The following is a 17,203-nucleotide window of genomic DNA, read 5'->3' as shown; positions in this document are numbered from 1 at the left end:
AGCTGCCAGTCCATGGGCTGATAGCCGCATGCCGCCTGTCCTCCAAAGAAAGCAGGCTGGATGTAAGGTTGAGCAGGCGTTTGGTACAATGGCTGAGCCATGTACTGAGCCGGCTGGATGACATGAGGTCCAACTTGAACCAGGGGGCTGCTTATTGGAGTCTCATGCACAGAATGTGAATACCTCAACGAGGTATGCTGGGAGCTGTCGTGATAAGTCGACGTTGAGGCCGACTCTGAAAGCTCATTCCTTTTCTGCTCGATGTAATGTCGAGCATCAGAGAATGTTTTCTTGTTACCATTCGGCTGAACATGCCGAATAGCTTTTCTTGCAACCGTTTCTGGGAAACGGAGTCTTGAAAGGTCAAACTGAGGCCGAGCCGTGTCCTTGGGATGAGGAGTCGGCTGTCGGTCCCTGATCGATTTGTTCTTACCCATTTGGGCTGACTTCTTGGCCGACTGTTCCTTGGCAGGAGTAGCCGACTTCTTGTTGGTGAGTTGTTTAATCTCACCACGGAGAGTGCTCACAAGCTTCATGAGCTCGTCTCTAGTTACTGGGTCTGACCCTTCCACGTTGGTAGAATCAGACTGCTTCTTTGAATGTCCGGCTGGTTTGCTCGGAGCAGTCTGAGAGTGAGGGCGCTCCCGCTTTTCCTTGCTGCGGATGCGCCTGGAGATGAGGGACCCATCTCTAGCAGTATAAGTTTCGACGTCACCGTCGTCACCTGAATCATGGTCCGTCTGGACCAACACTTCGTCCAGGGACCGATTGGTCTCTGGTGGCTGATTAGTCTCCAGTGGCCGATTGGTTTCTGGAGGCCGATTAGTTATAAAAATGGGTACAGTTTCCAAAGAGGCCATCTTAGAGGTACTCTCCCCACAGACGGTGCCAAATGTTTCGGGGTTTTTTGAGTCCCTTGGGAGAGTTACAACACTAAGACTGGATGCTCGCTTGGATGCCTGTACCTGCAAAACAACGGAGCACCGAATGGTCGGTGGTCCGCCTCCGAAGCTTAAGTTAGTCTAAGTCCGAAGAATAAGGTGCGGAATGTAAAGGGTTATCTGCTCGGATTCCGAGCTCGGGTGTACTGTTCTCTTGAGAGTGACAGTTCTAACAATGATTAGTAATCACTGAGTATATCTCGTAAAGAGTGTCAAAAGAAATGTATCTCGTATTGAATGTCAAGATGTCTCACGTTTTCAGATGTCTCACGTAGCCATAAATGAGGAGGTCATCTCCTATTTATAGGCTTCTCGAAAAACGTGCACTCCCTAGGGTTTCGTGCCCTTGGGAATATTCACGCAGCTTTTGCAGACCTGGGGATTTGGGCCTGAAAGCCGCCAATCCCAGGTCCTTTTATCCGTCTGCCACGTGTCGTTCCCTGAAAGGTCCAAGGTGGCGCCCCTTTCAGTGACACGTGGCAGACTCTGATTGGGCCAACTGGCCTAGGGTATTTTTACCCAAATCAGCATGTATTCCATGTTTTTCTTCTTTGACCTCTAACTCAATCTAATAACAATCACTCCTCCCAACAAACCACCACCATCAGACACATCGCTGGAATTAAAATCGTTTTTTTAGGGGAAAAACGCCTAATTTTTTCAAAACTCTAGAGGAGAAACGCCTAGAATTTTTAAAAGTCCCTAGGAGATTCGAAAATTCTAGGCGTTTCCACCCATAGAATTTTCTAGTTTTTTTGCGTTTTTTGTTTTTATCATAACTTTTGATCCAGAAATCGGATTAAGACAAATAATATATCGTTGGAAATCTCTAGAAGTCTACTTTCTAACCCAATTAGAATCAGATCAATATCATTTCTAGATCTTAAGATATGGCTAAAATACTAAGTTTGGTCCAAAATCAATACCCTTGCACTATTTCGATCATATATTAAGATCTAGAAGTGATATTAACTTGTTTCCAAATAGGTTGGAAAGTAGACTTCCAGAGCTTTCCAACGATATATTATTTGCCTTAATCCAAGTTTGAAATCAAAAGTTATGATAAAAATAAAAAACGTAAAAAAACTGAAAAATTCTACGGGGTAAAACGCCTAGACTTTTCGAATCTCCTACGGTCTTTTGAAAATTTTAGGCGTTTCTCCCCTAGAGTTTTGAAAAAAATTAGGTGTTTTCCCCCTCCACAAGAAAAAAAAAACAATTTTAATTCCGGGGGTGTCTGATGACCTTGCTCTCGCTTGATGGTGTTTTGTTGGGAGGAGAGGATGTTAGATTGATTAAGAACATGAAATACACGCGAGGATATATTTATCTATTCATGTTTAAATATGAACGTTACCTTATAAAATAAGCGCGTCGTTTAGCTTTTTTACATTTAAAATCATGCAAAATAAGTTACTACACCCTCGTAAACAAAGTAGCGAAGGAACGTAGTGGTCAGTGCCTTAAAATTCACTCAAACCGCCACTATCATTTGATTCATTTGTCATTAGTCACTTGCAAATGCAGTATTTTCTCTGCTCATTCAATTTCTTCAAAGTATCCAGTAATGGCGGATTCATCAACCAATTCCAGCAAAGATGGAACCCTTACCTACATCTATCTTCTCATTTACATCGCGCTTTCTAGTGGTCAGATCTTCTTTAACAAGGTCAATTTTCTCTCTTCTCTTTCTTCCTCTTTTAATTGGTAATTAAATAAGTTGATTAGTTAATGTATTTTTTGATGTGTGGATCTGCGTATTTTTGTTATTCGATTTCGCTATTGAATTTGTTGATGTTCTGAATTTTGATTTTTTTTTTTCTTTTTTAATTCTCAATTTGATTTCTGGTATTGCATTTTAGCTTGGAATTTATATGTTATTATTGGGAGAAGTATTTAGTTGTTGCAGAATTTGAATTGAAAGTGAATGATTGAATTTTGAGGGTTTTAAGAGGGGTTTTAGTTTGATGGTTAGATCCAATTGTTAAGGTTTCAATTGGATTACTTCACATTAGAGAGTTTGCAACATTTAGCTGCTCCGTCGTAATTTAAAAAACAGCCATTGCCATTTGCAGGGTGTTGGGAGGTCTAGATGTTAATTGCTCCATGATTTTAATTGGTGGGCGGATGACTTAATTCTCTATCGAGAATTTCTTTTTTGTAGTGATGAAAATACTGATGAATAAGTTGCATTATTTATAAATGAATTTGGCGAGTTATTCTTTGGTGTCGTTCTTAATTAGATACAATGTATTAGGAAGTGTAAGCTCTTAAGTAATTGGGCGGAGAATTTTCCTCTTCTTTCTTTCTCCAAATTAATTCTAGGATATATATTCACTATTTTAACAAAAGCTTGGCAAGAACAACTAGAAAGGGCCATGACAACCAACTAAGCTAGTTGTTGCAAAACGAGCCAAAGATAGCAGCCCTCTTTTGAAACCAATTTGAACAATAAATTCAAGAAAATACAATTCAAACTCTTGTTTTCATATAGCCAATGATCAAAGGCAGCTACAAGGAGCACTGTTTTTGTATATCCCTAGGCTTTTGGAACTTATATCTATAAAAGATTTTTGCAATTTATGATGCAGAACACTTCATTTGAAATACATCTAAACAATTCTGCTTCTACTCTTATCATCTAAACAATTTAATTTGGCTAAAAGATTGTATGGTTCTTCCCAAAAATGTCTTATGATTTTGATTTCCTAAAACCTGGTGCTATAGCATATTCATAGAGTTCAATGTATGCAGTAATCAATAGGAGAAATAAGCTCCTCCACACCTGATACATATTAATATATTATGTCTATGAGATGATAACAAAGGTGCATATGTTTTTTTTTAGTGTCCTACCAGTCTCATAGTTAGTCTTGTCATCTTGTGCGAGTGAAACCCTATAGTTACTCTCCAATCCAATGTTTATGCAAGTCGCTATTGCTCTATGGTTGAGTGGCTAAATTCTGCTATGATACTTCTGGACAAAAAACCATTGTGAAGCCATTGCATTTTCACACATAAACAGCCCTAGTTGAAGGATTATGAATAGAGAAAATATTGAGCAAAAGATAAGAGATCGAAAGTCATCTACTAGCTAAAAATTTGAGTCATATGAACTAATTATGCTTTAAGTAGTAATACAATTATAATATGCAGGTGTGCTACACGAGGGAGAAGTAGAGAGATGTACTATTCCATAATGTATAGCGAAATAGAGATATTTTGTCAACCTTGACAAACTATCCTTTAAACTATAAGATAAGCTGCAAAATCAAGACATTGAATTAGAGGAATTATTAACCAAACCACAAATAGTAAAATATTCCTTAAACTTTAGAAGTATACTTGTTTAACCAATTAAAGGAGTAGCTTCGAAAATACATGAAAATCTCAGTGACCAAGGCCAAACGTGTGAAAGCAACTTAAATACACTTTAGATGGAACTTAACACTTTATATGGATTAGAGGATATGGAGGGAAAGGAAGGGAAGGGGAATGGAGGGATAAATTATTTTTCCTTTGTATAACAAATGAGGAAGGAAGGGATTTGGAGGAGAGAGAAATAGAAGGATTGGATTGTATAAAATTGATCCCTACAACAATAAGAAATTTTAAAGGAAACTCATCATTCATCCTTCCCCTCCCCTTCCTCTCCCTCCCCTTCTATTCCATCCCCTTTCTCAATACAAATTACAAACATTTTGCATGTCTCTAATTGCCAAATTAGTACATTCAATCGTTTTATAACTTTACTCTAAAAGAAAATGCTGCATTGTTAACGTGAATAAAATATGAGTGGAAGACATTGCAAAAGTCAATATGACATGGTAAACTCGTGGAAGGAAAATTCAAAGACTATCCTTTTTTTTAGAAAAGGTGAATAAGCCTCAGAAGACCCTAATTTCATAATCTTGACCCTAAGAATTTAGTATATGATATTTGCATATGATGTTATAATGGGTCAAGGGAGAAAGTTGGGTTTTCCTTTTGTGTTAAAGAAAAAAGAAATCCTTTGACACTAACCCAACTTGTGTGATTGAATAGATTAATCCTTTGAAAGTCCACTCCTTTGACATATTGAGTGATGTTGTGTCATAATGTTACATAAGGTTTTTGGTAATTATTGACATTTATTGTGTAATCATTAAGTTATTGTGTCTTTGATGTAAAAGGAAATAGGATAAAGCTTTAAACTCTTGTCATAATTCCCCCCCTCCCCCAACATAGACAAATACAAAAGCAACTTTGTCTTAATCTATGTGCACCTTTGACCAATTCCATTTTGAAACTTCTTACTCCAAATCGGGCACTGTATTGGTTAATGAGCTTTAGAACTCACCTTAATGGCATAGTTAGTATCTTATTTGTACAACCCTTTTTTTTAGGGGCGTGGGGGTGGTTAAGGAGGTGCTATTTATGCCATCCTAAGCAATGAATTTTGCAGATCTCTCTTTTATGTAGTCATTGCTCATTGAAGAATCAATATAATATTTACGGTGTGTTTAGATTGAAAGAGATGGAGGGAAAGGAAGGGTAGGGAAAGGAAGGGAAGGGAAATGAAGGGATCTATTATCTTTCATTTGGATAACAAATGAGAAAGGCAGGGAATTCAAGGGGAGAGAAATGGAAGGATTATATTGTAAGAAATTCATCTCTTTATTAATAGAGAGATTTGAAAGGAAAACTCATCTTTCTTCCCTCCCCTTCTCTTCGTTTCCTTTCCTTTTTAATATCCAAACATTCTCACACACTGTTAATGATTGAGGGTCTTACTTTAGAGCCAGTTCTATACACGGGGTAAGAGATTAGAGAGACCTTTCAAAGAAAAGGAAGTTAAAAAAAAAGTAGTGTTTGCATGGACAAGGACAAGTCACCTAGTGTTGGTTTTATTTTGGCTTTTATGTTAGTGGTTGTTGGTTTTAGTTTGCCGTCTATAGTGCATCCAATATAGTGGCTGAAGTGCTGGAAATCTTGTTAGAACAAGTGCTTTCATATATTTTAGCTGTTCCAATGTGCTTTTGTGGAGGATAGACAAATTCTATATGCAATTGTCATGACTAATAGAGCTATGGTGAAGGCTTATTGGTGTCACAAGTGTTTTAAATGGCTAGTTTTTAAGATAGATTTTAACAAGGCATGTGGTAATTGAGTTAGTCTTTCTTGATGGCGTTTGGCATTTGATGGAGGTGTTGGATAAGTGTTTGGTTATCTAACCCTTTTATTTTTTGTTATGGTTAATGGTGCTCCTAGGGAATGGTTCTTTCATGTAGCGTGTTGATTAGGGAGATCTTGGACACCTTTTCTCTTTACTTTAGTGGTTGGGAGAGAGGATGTTCAAATGTCTTGCTTGCAATACGTTGATAAAAATATTCTCTTCCTTAAATATGGTTTTAAGAATTTCAAGATGATGCTTTATTTCCTTAGATTTTTGAGGTATTATTTGGTTTAAGTAATCAATCTAAATGTAGTTTAATAAGAACTTGTGTTGCGAGCTATGCTACTTTAGTGCGGTGTTAAGTAAAAAGTTGGTTTATTAGTTATCTTAGTTTGCTTGCTCGGAAATCATTTAGGAAGTAGTTTTATTTTCAAAAAGTTAAGATTGATTAATGGAGGTTATTTTAGTTCCTTATTTGGAGGCATGCTCTTAGGCCTTGTTTGGTTGACATTATAAAATGGGGGAATTAGAAATTCATGGAAATTGATAAAATGGGTAGTTGTTTGGTTGACATAAAAAAGCAAAAATGGGGGAAGTAGGAATTCATGGGAATTTCAATTTCCCACAAAACATGGGAAGTAAATTCTCAAGCCCCCCCTAGGTAAACCAAAATTCATGGGAATTTCAATTTCCCTTATTGCCAACCAAACACATTTAAGAAATTCCTAGTAATTTCATTAAGGAATTAACTTCCCATGAAGTATAAATTCCTATAGGAATTAAATTCCCACATCAACCAAACAACATCTTATTTAATTCAGCGTATCAAGCATACTCCTTTAGTCCTTTATAATATTTGTCTTTTCAAGAGTCCAGTACTATTGTGCATAAGAAAATAAAATTGAGAAACTAATGTGAGATTTTCATCGTCTGAAGAGCTAAGGAAGGATCATCTTGTTAGTTGGGATTTAGATTGTTGACCAAAGGTAGTGGGAGATTTAGGGTTTGGGATGGTGATTTTATAAAAAAAATACGTAGTATATAAAAATGTTAGGTTGTAGATGTCCTAGGAATATTGTTTCTTAGTTATAGAAAAGCTCTTGACATATCTCTATAAATCCTAGTTTGTAATTATTTTATGTGTTCATAATATCTATAGTAATACTTCACATTCTATTAATTTCTCTATTAGGTTATGTATTAGCACTATTATACTTGTTTACAAACTTGAGATTGGAAAGAATAATTAGATTTAATGAATCCTTAGTTCCATCGTTCTATATGAGCAAGGCCAATGATACCCATCTTCTTTTGAGTTAATTCAAAATAATTGCCGTTGTTTAAGCTTTAATAGCAGAGTCTGAGGTTTTGTCATTCATTAAATGCAGTGGGTTTTGTCATCAAAGGAAATAAACTTTCCTTATCCTCTTGGATTGACTCTTCTTCACATGGTCTTTTCCTCTGTTTTATGCTTTGTGCTGACAAAGGTTCTAAAGGTACTTTTTTGTTTAATTTCTCAGTTTATATTATTTTTATCAATTTCTTTTCACCTTTCTTTTCTTATTTTAATACATCTCTCTCCTTTCAGATTTTAAAAGTAGAAGAAGGGATGACCATGGAAGTGTAAGAATAAATTGACATTACTGTTTCATTCTCATGTGTCTGCACTTCAGTTTGATTCTATGCTTATGCTAACAGAATAATGTTTTCTTTGTTCAAATATATAACATGGAATATTGGCTTAGTTAATCCCAAATTTGAGATATCTTCTCAAAATAATCTCAAGTTTGGGGTTCCCTTTGATTATATATGTTTTTAGGTTTTTAAATTTTTTTTTTTCTTATTCTCGCTCTCCTCACTTATGGTATTAAGGCTTTGATTGATTGATGTTTCTCTCTCTCTCCCTCTCTTTCTTGACCAGCCCTTACTCCGTCCTATACCACCCCTAACCTTGCCAGTTGCCAGCACCAAACCTGCCATGCCCAGCCTCCCCAACACCTCTCCAGCCCTGTAGCTACACCATTAAATCATAGCTCCATGAATTGGGATTCTTATTGTGGTTGTGCATTCTAAATGAACTCTTATCAGTATGAACTTTCAAAGGTAAATTCACTACCATTGAGCACGCAAAGGAAATGTTGAACTGTCTGCTAATTAAGTCTTAATTTTTTTAAAACTCGATATCTCTGGCTAACAGTGAGGCAAGCTTCAAAAATTTTGTATAACATTGCAATTTTGAAATTTATCAGTATTTTTACCTTATTACTTTTTCCGCAGATTTATTTTTATCGAACTATGTACTAGTGGGTTTTAGATTGGGATTCTTATTCAAATAGAATCATCCAATAATTGTTCCTTTGTTTTTCATATGCTAATCATTGAAATGCACTAAAGGTTTCCTCAAAATTTGTCTGCATCTCTCTCTCCATCTTTTAGTGTGAAGCTGTTTCTGTGATCTGAAGTTAGGTTGGGACTGAATTTGGGTTCTGTAGGGGCTGGTAATATTGTTGAGGTAGTGGGATCATTGGGGTTGGTTGTGGGCTGTGGGGTCATGAGTGATGGGGTAGAGATGGTTATGATGGTGACATTAGGCATAGTGGCGGAGGAAGAATTCAGATATTCAGATGTTGAGGTTACATGGGCTAGGGTTATGGTGGCAGGAGAAATGTAGCTGAAGCTGTGTAACAGGTTATAATTCAATGGGACTAATATGAAAGGAGCACCCAAAAACTTGAAATTCATGAGAAATAAACCATACTTGGGATTTATTATGTCGAATTTTCCTAAAGAAAGTTCATAATTAGTTTTTGATAAACTAGAATAAGATGTTAGCTTCTGAAATCAATTCTTAACTGTCCACATTACCTACCTTTCCCTAAAGAGCGGTTTTAAAATGCTAAGTCAGACATTTTCGAATGAGGATTAGAGGTAGATACTGCATATCTCGATTAAAGAATACAAACATTTTTGTGAACTTATTATGTTACTTTTTTTTTTTTTTTTTTTGTTTTGTTTTGAATAGTGCTTATTATGTTACTTAGACTCTTTATTTCACCTCAATTACCTATGCCAAATCTAAGACACTCCAACATGTGTAGGACACTTTGACACTTCAATTTGAGCCAATAATGTGGAGCATTTTTACAAAATAGCTCAGTCGGACATGTAGACTTGTATGGAAACCTGAGTATGAGGATACACATGTACTCATGAGAAGAAAGAGTGTACACATAGGAAGGCAAGCTATCATCAGTTGCAAACTCTACTATTATTAGAAAACGCAAATTCTTAATTACAGATGTATAACAATCCTAAAACCCCCCATTGTCTCAATTGTCCTCGCCATCTTGAAGTTAAATATAGCTCAAAGAAAACCATTTGATGGACAATATCTTGACTGTAGGAAGATTTCATTTCAACCAGATTCACCCTATATAGTTGTAATTGCAATCAAACATTGCATCCCTGCAACTTCTCAATGACCCCTTGACTCCTGAAGCTATCATCTGTATTGATTTGCAATTCTCTTTCAAAAAAGTGAGGAAAATCTATGATTTCAATGTAAACCTATTATTACTTCTTATTATCTCTATGTTATTTAATAGAGCATATCCAATAGTTATAGCTAGATACTTGCTTGCAAATTAGAAAATTCCCTAGCTACTAGCTTGACCATTGGAGCTAAAAAAATGAAATTAGCTTGAGAAAAAACTTGCCAAAAAGAGGGTTGATAGATTAATAAAATTAAATTTAGAAAACTAATTAAGAAATTAAGGCTCATTTAAATCACAAGCTAGTAGCTAATCATTGGGGCACAAACTACTTACAAAAGAAATTAGCTTAAAATCTTATGTAGCATAAAAAGCTAGTTTGCTAATTAGCATACCATTGGAGTTGCTCTTAATAGTTAAAACTAGTAGAATTGTCAAACATGTATGGATTTTAGCTACATAACTGATGTAGAGTAAAGATTTTATTGTAATCAATTGTCTTTCCAAATTAATTATTGAATAAAGTAGGTGAAATAATTGTTAAAGTTGGGAGCTAACCTGGTTAATCTTGTCCATAATGAATAATTGCTATTTTTATGCTTCAATTATCATGGAGTGGAAATGCAAGCTGTGTGATAACTGAATGATAACATCATTGCTTATGGCATTCCATCACTTTGATTACTTGAGAAAATAATTATGTGATTCACATAAACAAATTACGTTCAAGTCTTTTTACTACATTTTTGGTATCTCTCTTAATTTTCTTATTGAAGCAAAAGTCACATTGAATTTATACTTCCTCCGTGTTTTAATAAGTGTTACACTTTGACCACCACATAGTTTTAGACATTTTAATTGACTTAAATAAAATAAGAGGTAAGTAAGGTAGTTAGAGTTTATGTTAATCTTAGTTTTAAAAGGCGCAAGGCGCACCAAGGCACAAATGGTCCTTGGTGCGAGGCGCAAGGTGAAGGCGAAGGCGCACGCCTTTTATATGCAAGGCGCATGTATTTATATATTTATTTCAAATTATTTTTTACTTTAATTGTACTTATTACCAATTAAAAAGATTCATAATAAATTAAATAATGATATATGTAAAGCTAAGGTAGTCTGAATTTGAAAAAATGTCCATCATTCTTCAATTTATAACTTAAATCTTAGTTATTTTCCTTTAGCCGCAAAGGTGCACCTTACCAAAGGAGCTTTGAGGCGCAGAAGGCGCGCGCCTTCCGTAGGTGACCGAGCCTCGTCTAGCTAAAGCCCATTTCCCATAGCTTGGGAGCGAGGCACGCTTTTTAAAACCAAGATGTTAATCGGGCACGGGTAAAATCGTGAAGTGCCTGTGTCGACACGACACGGACACGGGTCCCGAAGTGCCCGTGTCCACACGACACGAACACGAACACGGGTCCCGTATCCAACCCTTCACTCGGACACTTCCATAAAGAGTGAAGAGGAAAAAAGATGAGAAACATGAAAGAAAAACATATCTTGTTAGAAGACCACCATTGATAAAGGGAAGATGGAGGGAAGAAGGTTGCCATTTATTAGGTTAATTAACGAGGAAAGAATAAAGATAAAAAAAAGGGGTGGACGTAATGAAAAATTTAAAGCTTTTGTAAAATATAATTTATTTATATAAATTTAAGTGATGTATTGACGTGTCCCCATACCTGTTTCCAAATATCAGACAGTCCCCGTGTCCTAAAATTTTGGCACTTGCCGGATTGGACATTTGGACATGTATCTGGACATGTATCCATGTCCGACACCTGTTCCCGAGTCCATGTAACATAAGTTAAAGTATTAAAAAATTGTAAAAAAAAAATAGTGGGATTAATACTTTATTGAAAGGTAATTAATGTGAGAAGAAATATATAATAAAAAAAGTATTAGTGGGTTTGGGTGGGGACCATGAAAGTAGAAAGATATTAATATTAAACATAGCTTTTTGCCAAAAAAAAAAGGAAGTGTAACACTCATTGAAACATGGCCGCACTTATAAGTGTAACACTTATTAAAACATGGAGGGAGTATTGTAACATATAGTTTTGGTACAATTATTATTGGAGTGGGAAAAAGGAAGAGAGAAAAAGGTAAAATTACAAAATTGTCCTTGTGATGTAAACATAAACTAAAGATTAAGTGTGAAAAACTAAAGGTACGTTGGGTATTTAGTGTGAACATTGATATTTTATATTCTAAAATGAAAATGATGCAATATTTGTGAAACTTCTTTAAAAGGCAAGTGGTGCAATATTAAAAGAACGGAAAAAGCATTGAACTTACTATTTTTTTCCCCTTAATGAATGCACGGTGACTATTCTTTTTCCTTATTATAATGTATTTTTTGGTGGCTTTCTATGAACAGGACTTCTCATAAGTATAAGTATGCTTTAGTTAAGAAACTTCTGTTTGTTGATATCAGTTTACTTCTATAGGTTTACTTTAAAAATATACTCCTTCCGTCCCATAATACTTTGGACGTTAGGGTGGACACGTAGTTTAAGAAAACTACAAATGGGTCCACTTAAAACATTTGTTTATCGTATAAAAGATTATCTTTTGTATTTTTATATTGCAAGATTACAAAAAGTGGGGTAGGTAAGGAGAGAGAAATGTGGGAAATTATTTTTCTTTATTAGTGGTCCCATTTCATATTTAGTAATGTGTCAAGTATTGTGGGACGGACAAAAATGAGAACTGTGTCAAGTATTATGGGACGGAGGGAGTTTTTGTTTAGGACTTTCTGCAAGAGAATACGAGATCTGTGAGTGGGGGAGCCTGCTCGTCTGGTTAAACTGAGTCCTGCAAATCAGAGAAAGTCAACTGCCCGGGGGGGGGGGGTGCTCTTGAGAAAGCCCCTCCGACGGTCTTGTCAATCAATCATTTAGTGAGATAAAGTTTGTAGAGAGAAAGTGCAGAAAATAATTGGTATTTTTAGGGGAGAATTAACTTACTAATTAGGGTTCGAATTAAAGTTTTGGGCCGTATTAGGCACTATTGGTATGTAGTAGGGTTTCTCGCGATATGTGTTAGTCGATTATGGAATATTCCTGCTTTAGGGTTTAAACGAGGGTCATTTGGTAATTTCCATATTTTATAGAGTTGGGCCACAAGGGCCCGCACAATATGTATTACAACTTTTCATGAACCTACTAGGTTGACATAGATGACAATTACGCGTATTATTTGTTTAGGATTCTAAGAATATTGAGCTTGTAGAACAGAAAACTTGAGATGATTGTGCTTGACTTCTAATTTATTTCAACATCACGAGATGAGGGAGTTTAAAGAGAGTAATGTTATGCATAAACAATTGCATAACGAGGGGTATGGGCACAATTACACGTAATGTATATTCTGACTAAAGTAGTACCATTGAATGATTAATAGTACCATTGGGTGATCAAATAGTACCATTGAATATTTAGTGATACTATGTATGCATATAGTGGTACTATATATGCATTCGGTGGTACTAACTACGTGCATATATAGTATCACTAAATAACCAATGGTGTTATATAAGCTTTCAGTTGTACAATTAAAAGTGGTCCCACTCACCTTTCTCTCTCCTCCTTTCTCTCTTTACCATGTGATTTATAATATTTTAGTATTTGTTATGCATTTGCAAATGCATAACAATACTGCATTAGTGCTTCCTCATGAGGGGATTGGCCTTCAAATTGTTTTGATGGCTTAAGATCAATATTTTAGTTTCTATAATTTAACATGTGGGTTTAGTGACTAGCATCTTGTGTCATGCATTTGCAATGTCTACATTTATCTTGTGTCTCCTTTGATAGGATCCATGTTTCGTTTGGAATATGGTCAGGTCATGCAATATTAATTATTTGAAGATGCTTTTTACAGATATATCACATCAGTCATTCCAATTGGTGCAATGTTTGCAATGACTCTTTGGTTGGGGAATACGGCATACCTGTACATATCAGTTGCTTTTGCACAAATGTTGAAGGCCATTAGTAAGTCTGATATCTTTTTATTGTGTACACCTCTTAGCTTGCTGTTATCTGTATCAGTACTAATCTTGCAAGATAATGACTAGTATATTGTCTTAAAGCCATGGCCTGTAAAATTTGTTATCTGTTTGGGTTGCTTACACCAGTCAATAGATTCAGAGCTTGCTCATGAACACGTCTTTGTAATCACATGCACATGTGCTATTGCATATACTTTGTATTAAAAATGTTTAGGGTAAGTAAGTGTGTGTCTTTATCAGGTTCATGAATATCAGATTCAGGATATGCGAAATTACTTTTGTACATTGCAGAGCTTGGAGTGGAAGAGGGGAAGAGAGGGGGGGGGGGGGGGGGGGGAGGGTATAGGTATAACGATGTAAGAAGGCATAAGCATGCTTTAATCTTGTTGGCACTTGGCAGCAGTTTGATTGTGATCTTTCTTAATTTATTGCGAGTCTTATGAGTGGAGATATGATGCAAAATCCATTCATCCTCTGCAACCATCCCCCCCCCCCCCCCCCCCCCCCCCTCTCTCTCCTGTGGTTTGTGATATTGATAGTGATTCATACGTGGCTAATGCAGTGCCTGTAGCCGTTTTCATCCTTGGAGTGGCCGCTGGGCTTGAGGTCATGAGCTGCAGAATGCTTTTGATTATGTCAGTCATAAGCCTTGGTGTTGTAGTTGCTTCTTATGGTGAAATAAGTATCAGCTGGGTTGGTGTTGTTTACCAAATGGGAGGTGTTGTTGGAGAGGCCCTCAGGCTCATCTTTATGGAGATATTTGTTAAAAGGAAGGGTTTGAAGCTGAATCCTATATCCATCATGTACTACGTCAGTCCCTGCAGGTAATTTTGTTATCTTTTCATCGTCCTGTGTTTGTTGCATTTTTTATGATTTTTTTTTTTTTTTTTTTTTTAATTATATATATGTATATATATATATATATATATATATATATTTTTTTTTTTTTAATTTTTTTTTTCTTCTAGCAGTGCTCTCTGCCTTTTCATTCCATGGCTATTTTTGGAGAAGCCAATAATGGATGCAAATGGATTATGGAATTTTCCACCTCTTGTTCTCTTACTCAACTGCCTTTGTACTTTTGCCCTCAATCTCTCAGTTTTCCTTGTCATCTCATATACTAGTGCGCTCACCATTCGAGTTGCTGGGGTGGTGAAGGATTGGGTTGTTGTGCTAATGTCTGCCCTGATTTTTGCTGACACAAAATTGACACTAATCAATTTGTTTGGCTATGGAATAGGTAAAGTCTTAATTCTTCAGTCTGATTACTCTAGTTTAAAATAGCATACTTGAGAGGTGGTTCAATCTGTTAAGTTTCTTTTAAGCTTTCCCAAAATGAGCATATGACAATGCTAAGAGTTTTTTGTGCAGCCATTGCTGGTGTTGTAGGATATAACAATCATAAATTGAAAAAGGAAGCCTCACAAGGAAGTTTGAAAGAGGCACAGCCAGAGGAATCAATACCTATGGTCTCTTCATCCTCTAACAAATAACTATGAGTTGCTTGGTAAGTGATATATGCTTATGTTATCACTAAACTTGCCGAACACAGCAAAGGCCAAAATTGTCAAAGTTGTGTCTTACTTTGGGTAGCATTATTCAGTTCCATGTAATTGGTCCTGTTTTTATTTTAAAATTCCTTGACTTTACTATCTAATTCCGAAACATTGATTAACTTACAATTGCAACTTTGCTTACAAATGTCTGTCGTATATATTCAGCTTAGCATTATAAATTAAATGATCAATGTATTTTAAATATGAATACGTTTTATTTTATATTTGGGTGTACTATGTGGTGATTTTCTGTATGTAAATTTACATGCCTTGTATTATTTCATGTTTTATTTAATGTTTTGACCATGAATACATGCAATGATACGACGTTTAGTAGTGTAAACATAAAGATATGCAGAGAGCCAGAGAACAGAGTAGACAAATCTGTTTAAAACTGACCACAAAAACAAAAATAATAAAAAAAATTATATACAAGCATATAGACAATTGTATTCCAATATTGAACCTGCTACTACTGATGTTACAACAGATTCCTTATTCAAAAGATAATTTATCTTGTCACACTTCCAACAAATTTTCATTATTCTTGTGTTAATGTGGATTGAGGAATGATTTATATGCACTAGGTCAATTATATATTGTTCTCCTGCTAGCCTCTGGTACTGAGTATAATAGAATTCTCTTTGGTTGGGTGAAAATAGAGGAGCCAGATCTATGGCGTGCTTTGCTGTTTGTTGCTCGAATCTATTTTTATTTTTTCCCCTGTTCCATTGGAGCAGCATATCTAAACTGCAGGCACCACTCTTCAGAAATTCTAAGATTGTCACAATGGAATTTACTTTTGACACATTTACAGCATATAGCTTATCATGTCTGGTAATACCCACAGAAAAACTATCAACTGTGGTATGAGCTGTGGAACACATGCGAAGTTCTGATCTATCTGCATCACCAGAAGACCGCAGCATGATCACTTGTTTTAGAATGATACATCATACGCCTTGGGTTTTGAAGGGCATGATTCTGCTGTGGAACCGTGATCATCTTGTTTGATTTTTCCGTACCGGTGACTAAGATACACTGCTGTATAGTCTTGGAATTCAAGCTTTGTTAATGAAGCAGTGCCATACACCATGATTGAGCGACTCTTCATAAGTTGCATATACAAATTGATGCCCTTAAAAAAAAAAAAAAAAGAAAGAAAGAAAAAAGATGTCACATTTCTTATATTACTCCCTTTGTACTACAAAGTTGTGCCTGTTTGTGTTATTATTCGAATGATTAGTATGTTAGTATGTGCATTAGTATGTTATTTTTGTTATTATTCCATTGATTAGAGTACATTTTGAGTTATTTTTGTTGCATGTGTAAGTTTGTATTTTATTAAGGAAAAATGGAAACTAATTAACTATCCCACCTTTCGATTATTCTAAAACAATCCCACCTTTTACCCTTATCTTCTTCTAACAATCCCTAACCGGTTGGATTGTTTTGGTCACTGGTTTTTCTAGGTAAGTTGCCACATGTTGCCATTTAACAAGTCTATTTCTTTTTTTTTTTTTTAAATAATTTTTTGGAAAATTTGTCAGATTCCACGCATTAAAAACACTTTTTTTTTTGTCAAAAATCACCCGAAAAAAATTTTGTTGTCTAGGACTATTCATTTAAAAAAATAATTGTCAAACGCCACTAGAGTCTATATTTCGACATTGACTCTCAACTCCGGCGTTGACCACAACCACGTGCCTTGTACGTGACTTTTAATGACTCCCTCCCTTCCTTTTTTTTTCCTCGAAATTTTTGGAGTTCCCTCCTCTTCCTTCTCTCTCCTCTCTCTGTTCTTTCACTCTCATCCATCTGCAAAGCTCCATTGTTAGTGATGAAAAGGTTTGAAATTAGTAACACCCAATGTGGAGTATCAACAACCTTAGATAATCCCCAAATATCAAATTTCATTCTCGTGGTTGTCTTCTTTTTTTTCCCCCTAATTGGAGAATTTAGGGTTTGCTAATTGATTGGAATTGTGCAAATTTCAGGATAAATGTTGCAATCTCCACCAAACACTAAGTGCGGTTGTGGCGTCCCAA

At 35.7% G+C, this 17,203-nt stretch overlaps 1 protein-coding gene across 3 annotated transcripts; it reads left to right on the top strand.

Annotated features, from left to right (window-relative positions):
• Positions 1-2,437: 2,437 nt before the first annotated feature.
• On the top strand, positions 2,438-16,440 carry LOC145576619 (putative sugar phosphate/phosphate translocator At3g14410). 3 transcript variants are annotated; one of them, XM_081634344.1, is made up of 8 exons: positions 2,438-2,610; positions 7,485-7,592; positions 7,685-7,719; positions 13,470-13,582; positions 14,162-14,423; positions 14,571-14,839; positions 14,971-15,106; positions 16,006-16,440. In XM_081634344.1, the coding sequence occupies exons 1-7, from the start codon at positions 2,509-2,511 to the stop codon at positions 15,090-15,092; spliced, it is 1,011 nt and encodes a 336-aa protein (XP_081490470.1). In that variant the 5' UTR covers positions 2,438-2,508; the 3' UTR covers positions 15,093-15,106; positions 16,006-16,440. The 3 variants fall into 3 exon arrangements, with proteins under 3 accessions (XP_081490470.1, XP_081490469.1, XP_081490468.1); XM_081634343.1 differs by having other exon boundaries at positions 15,973-16,440; XM_081634342.1 differs by having other exon boundaries at positions 15,896-16,440.
• Positions 16,441-17,203: the final 763 nt, after the last annotated feature.

The sequence above is a fragment of the Chenopodium album genome, chromosome 13, assembly GCF_948465745.1.
Source record: "Chenopodium album chromosome 13, dcCheAlbu1.1, whole genome shotgun sequence".
Lineage (NCBI taxonomy): Eukaryota > Viridiplantae > Streptophyta > Magnoliopsida > Caryophyllales > Amaranthaceae > Chenopodium > Chenopodium album.
The sequence above is the reverse complement of the archived record's forward strand: the minus strand, read 5'-3'. Positions and strand labels throughout refer to the sequence as shown.

Coding starts and splice junctions, on each gene's coding strand:
- LOC145576619 (XM_081634344.1), top strand. CDS start 2,509: ATGGCGGATTCATCAACCAATTCCAGCAAAGATGGAACCCTTACCTAC. Junction 2,611..7,484: donor GTCAGATCTTCTTTAACAAG/GTCAATTTTCTC, acceptor CATTAAATGCAG/TGGGTTTTGTCATCAAAGGA. Junction 7,720..13,469: donor GAAGGGATGACCATGGAAGT/GTAAGAATAAAT, acceptor TGCTTTTTACAG/ATATATCACATCAGTCATTC.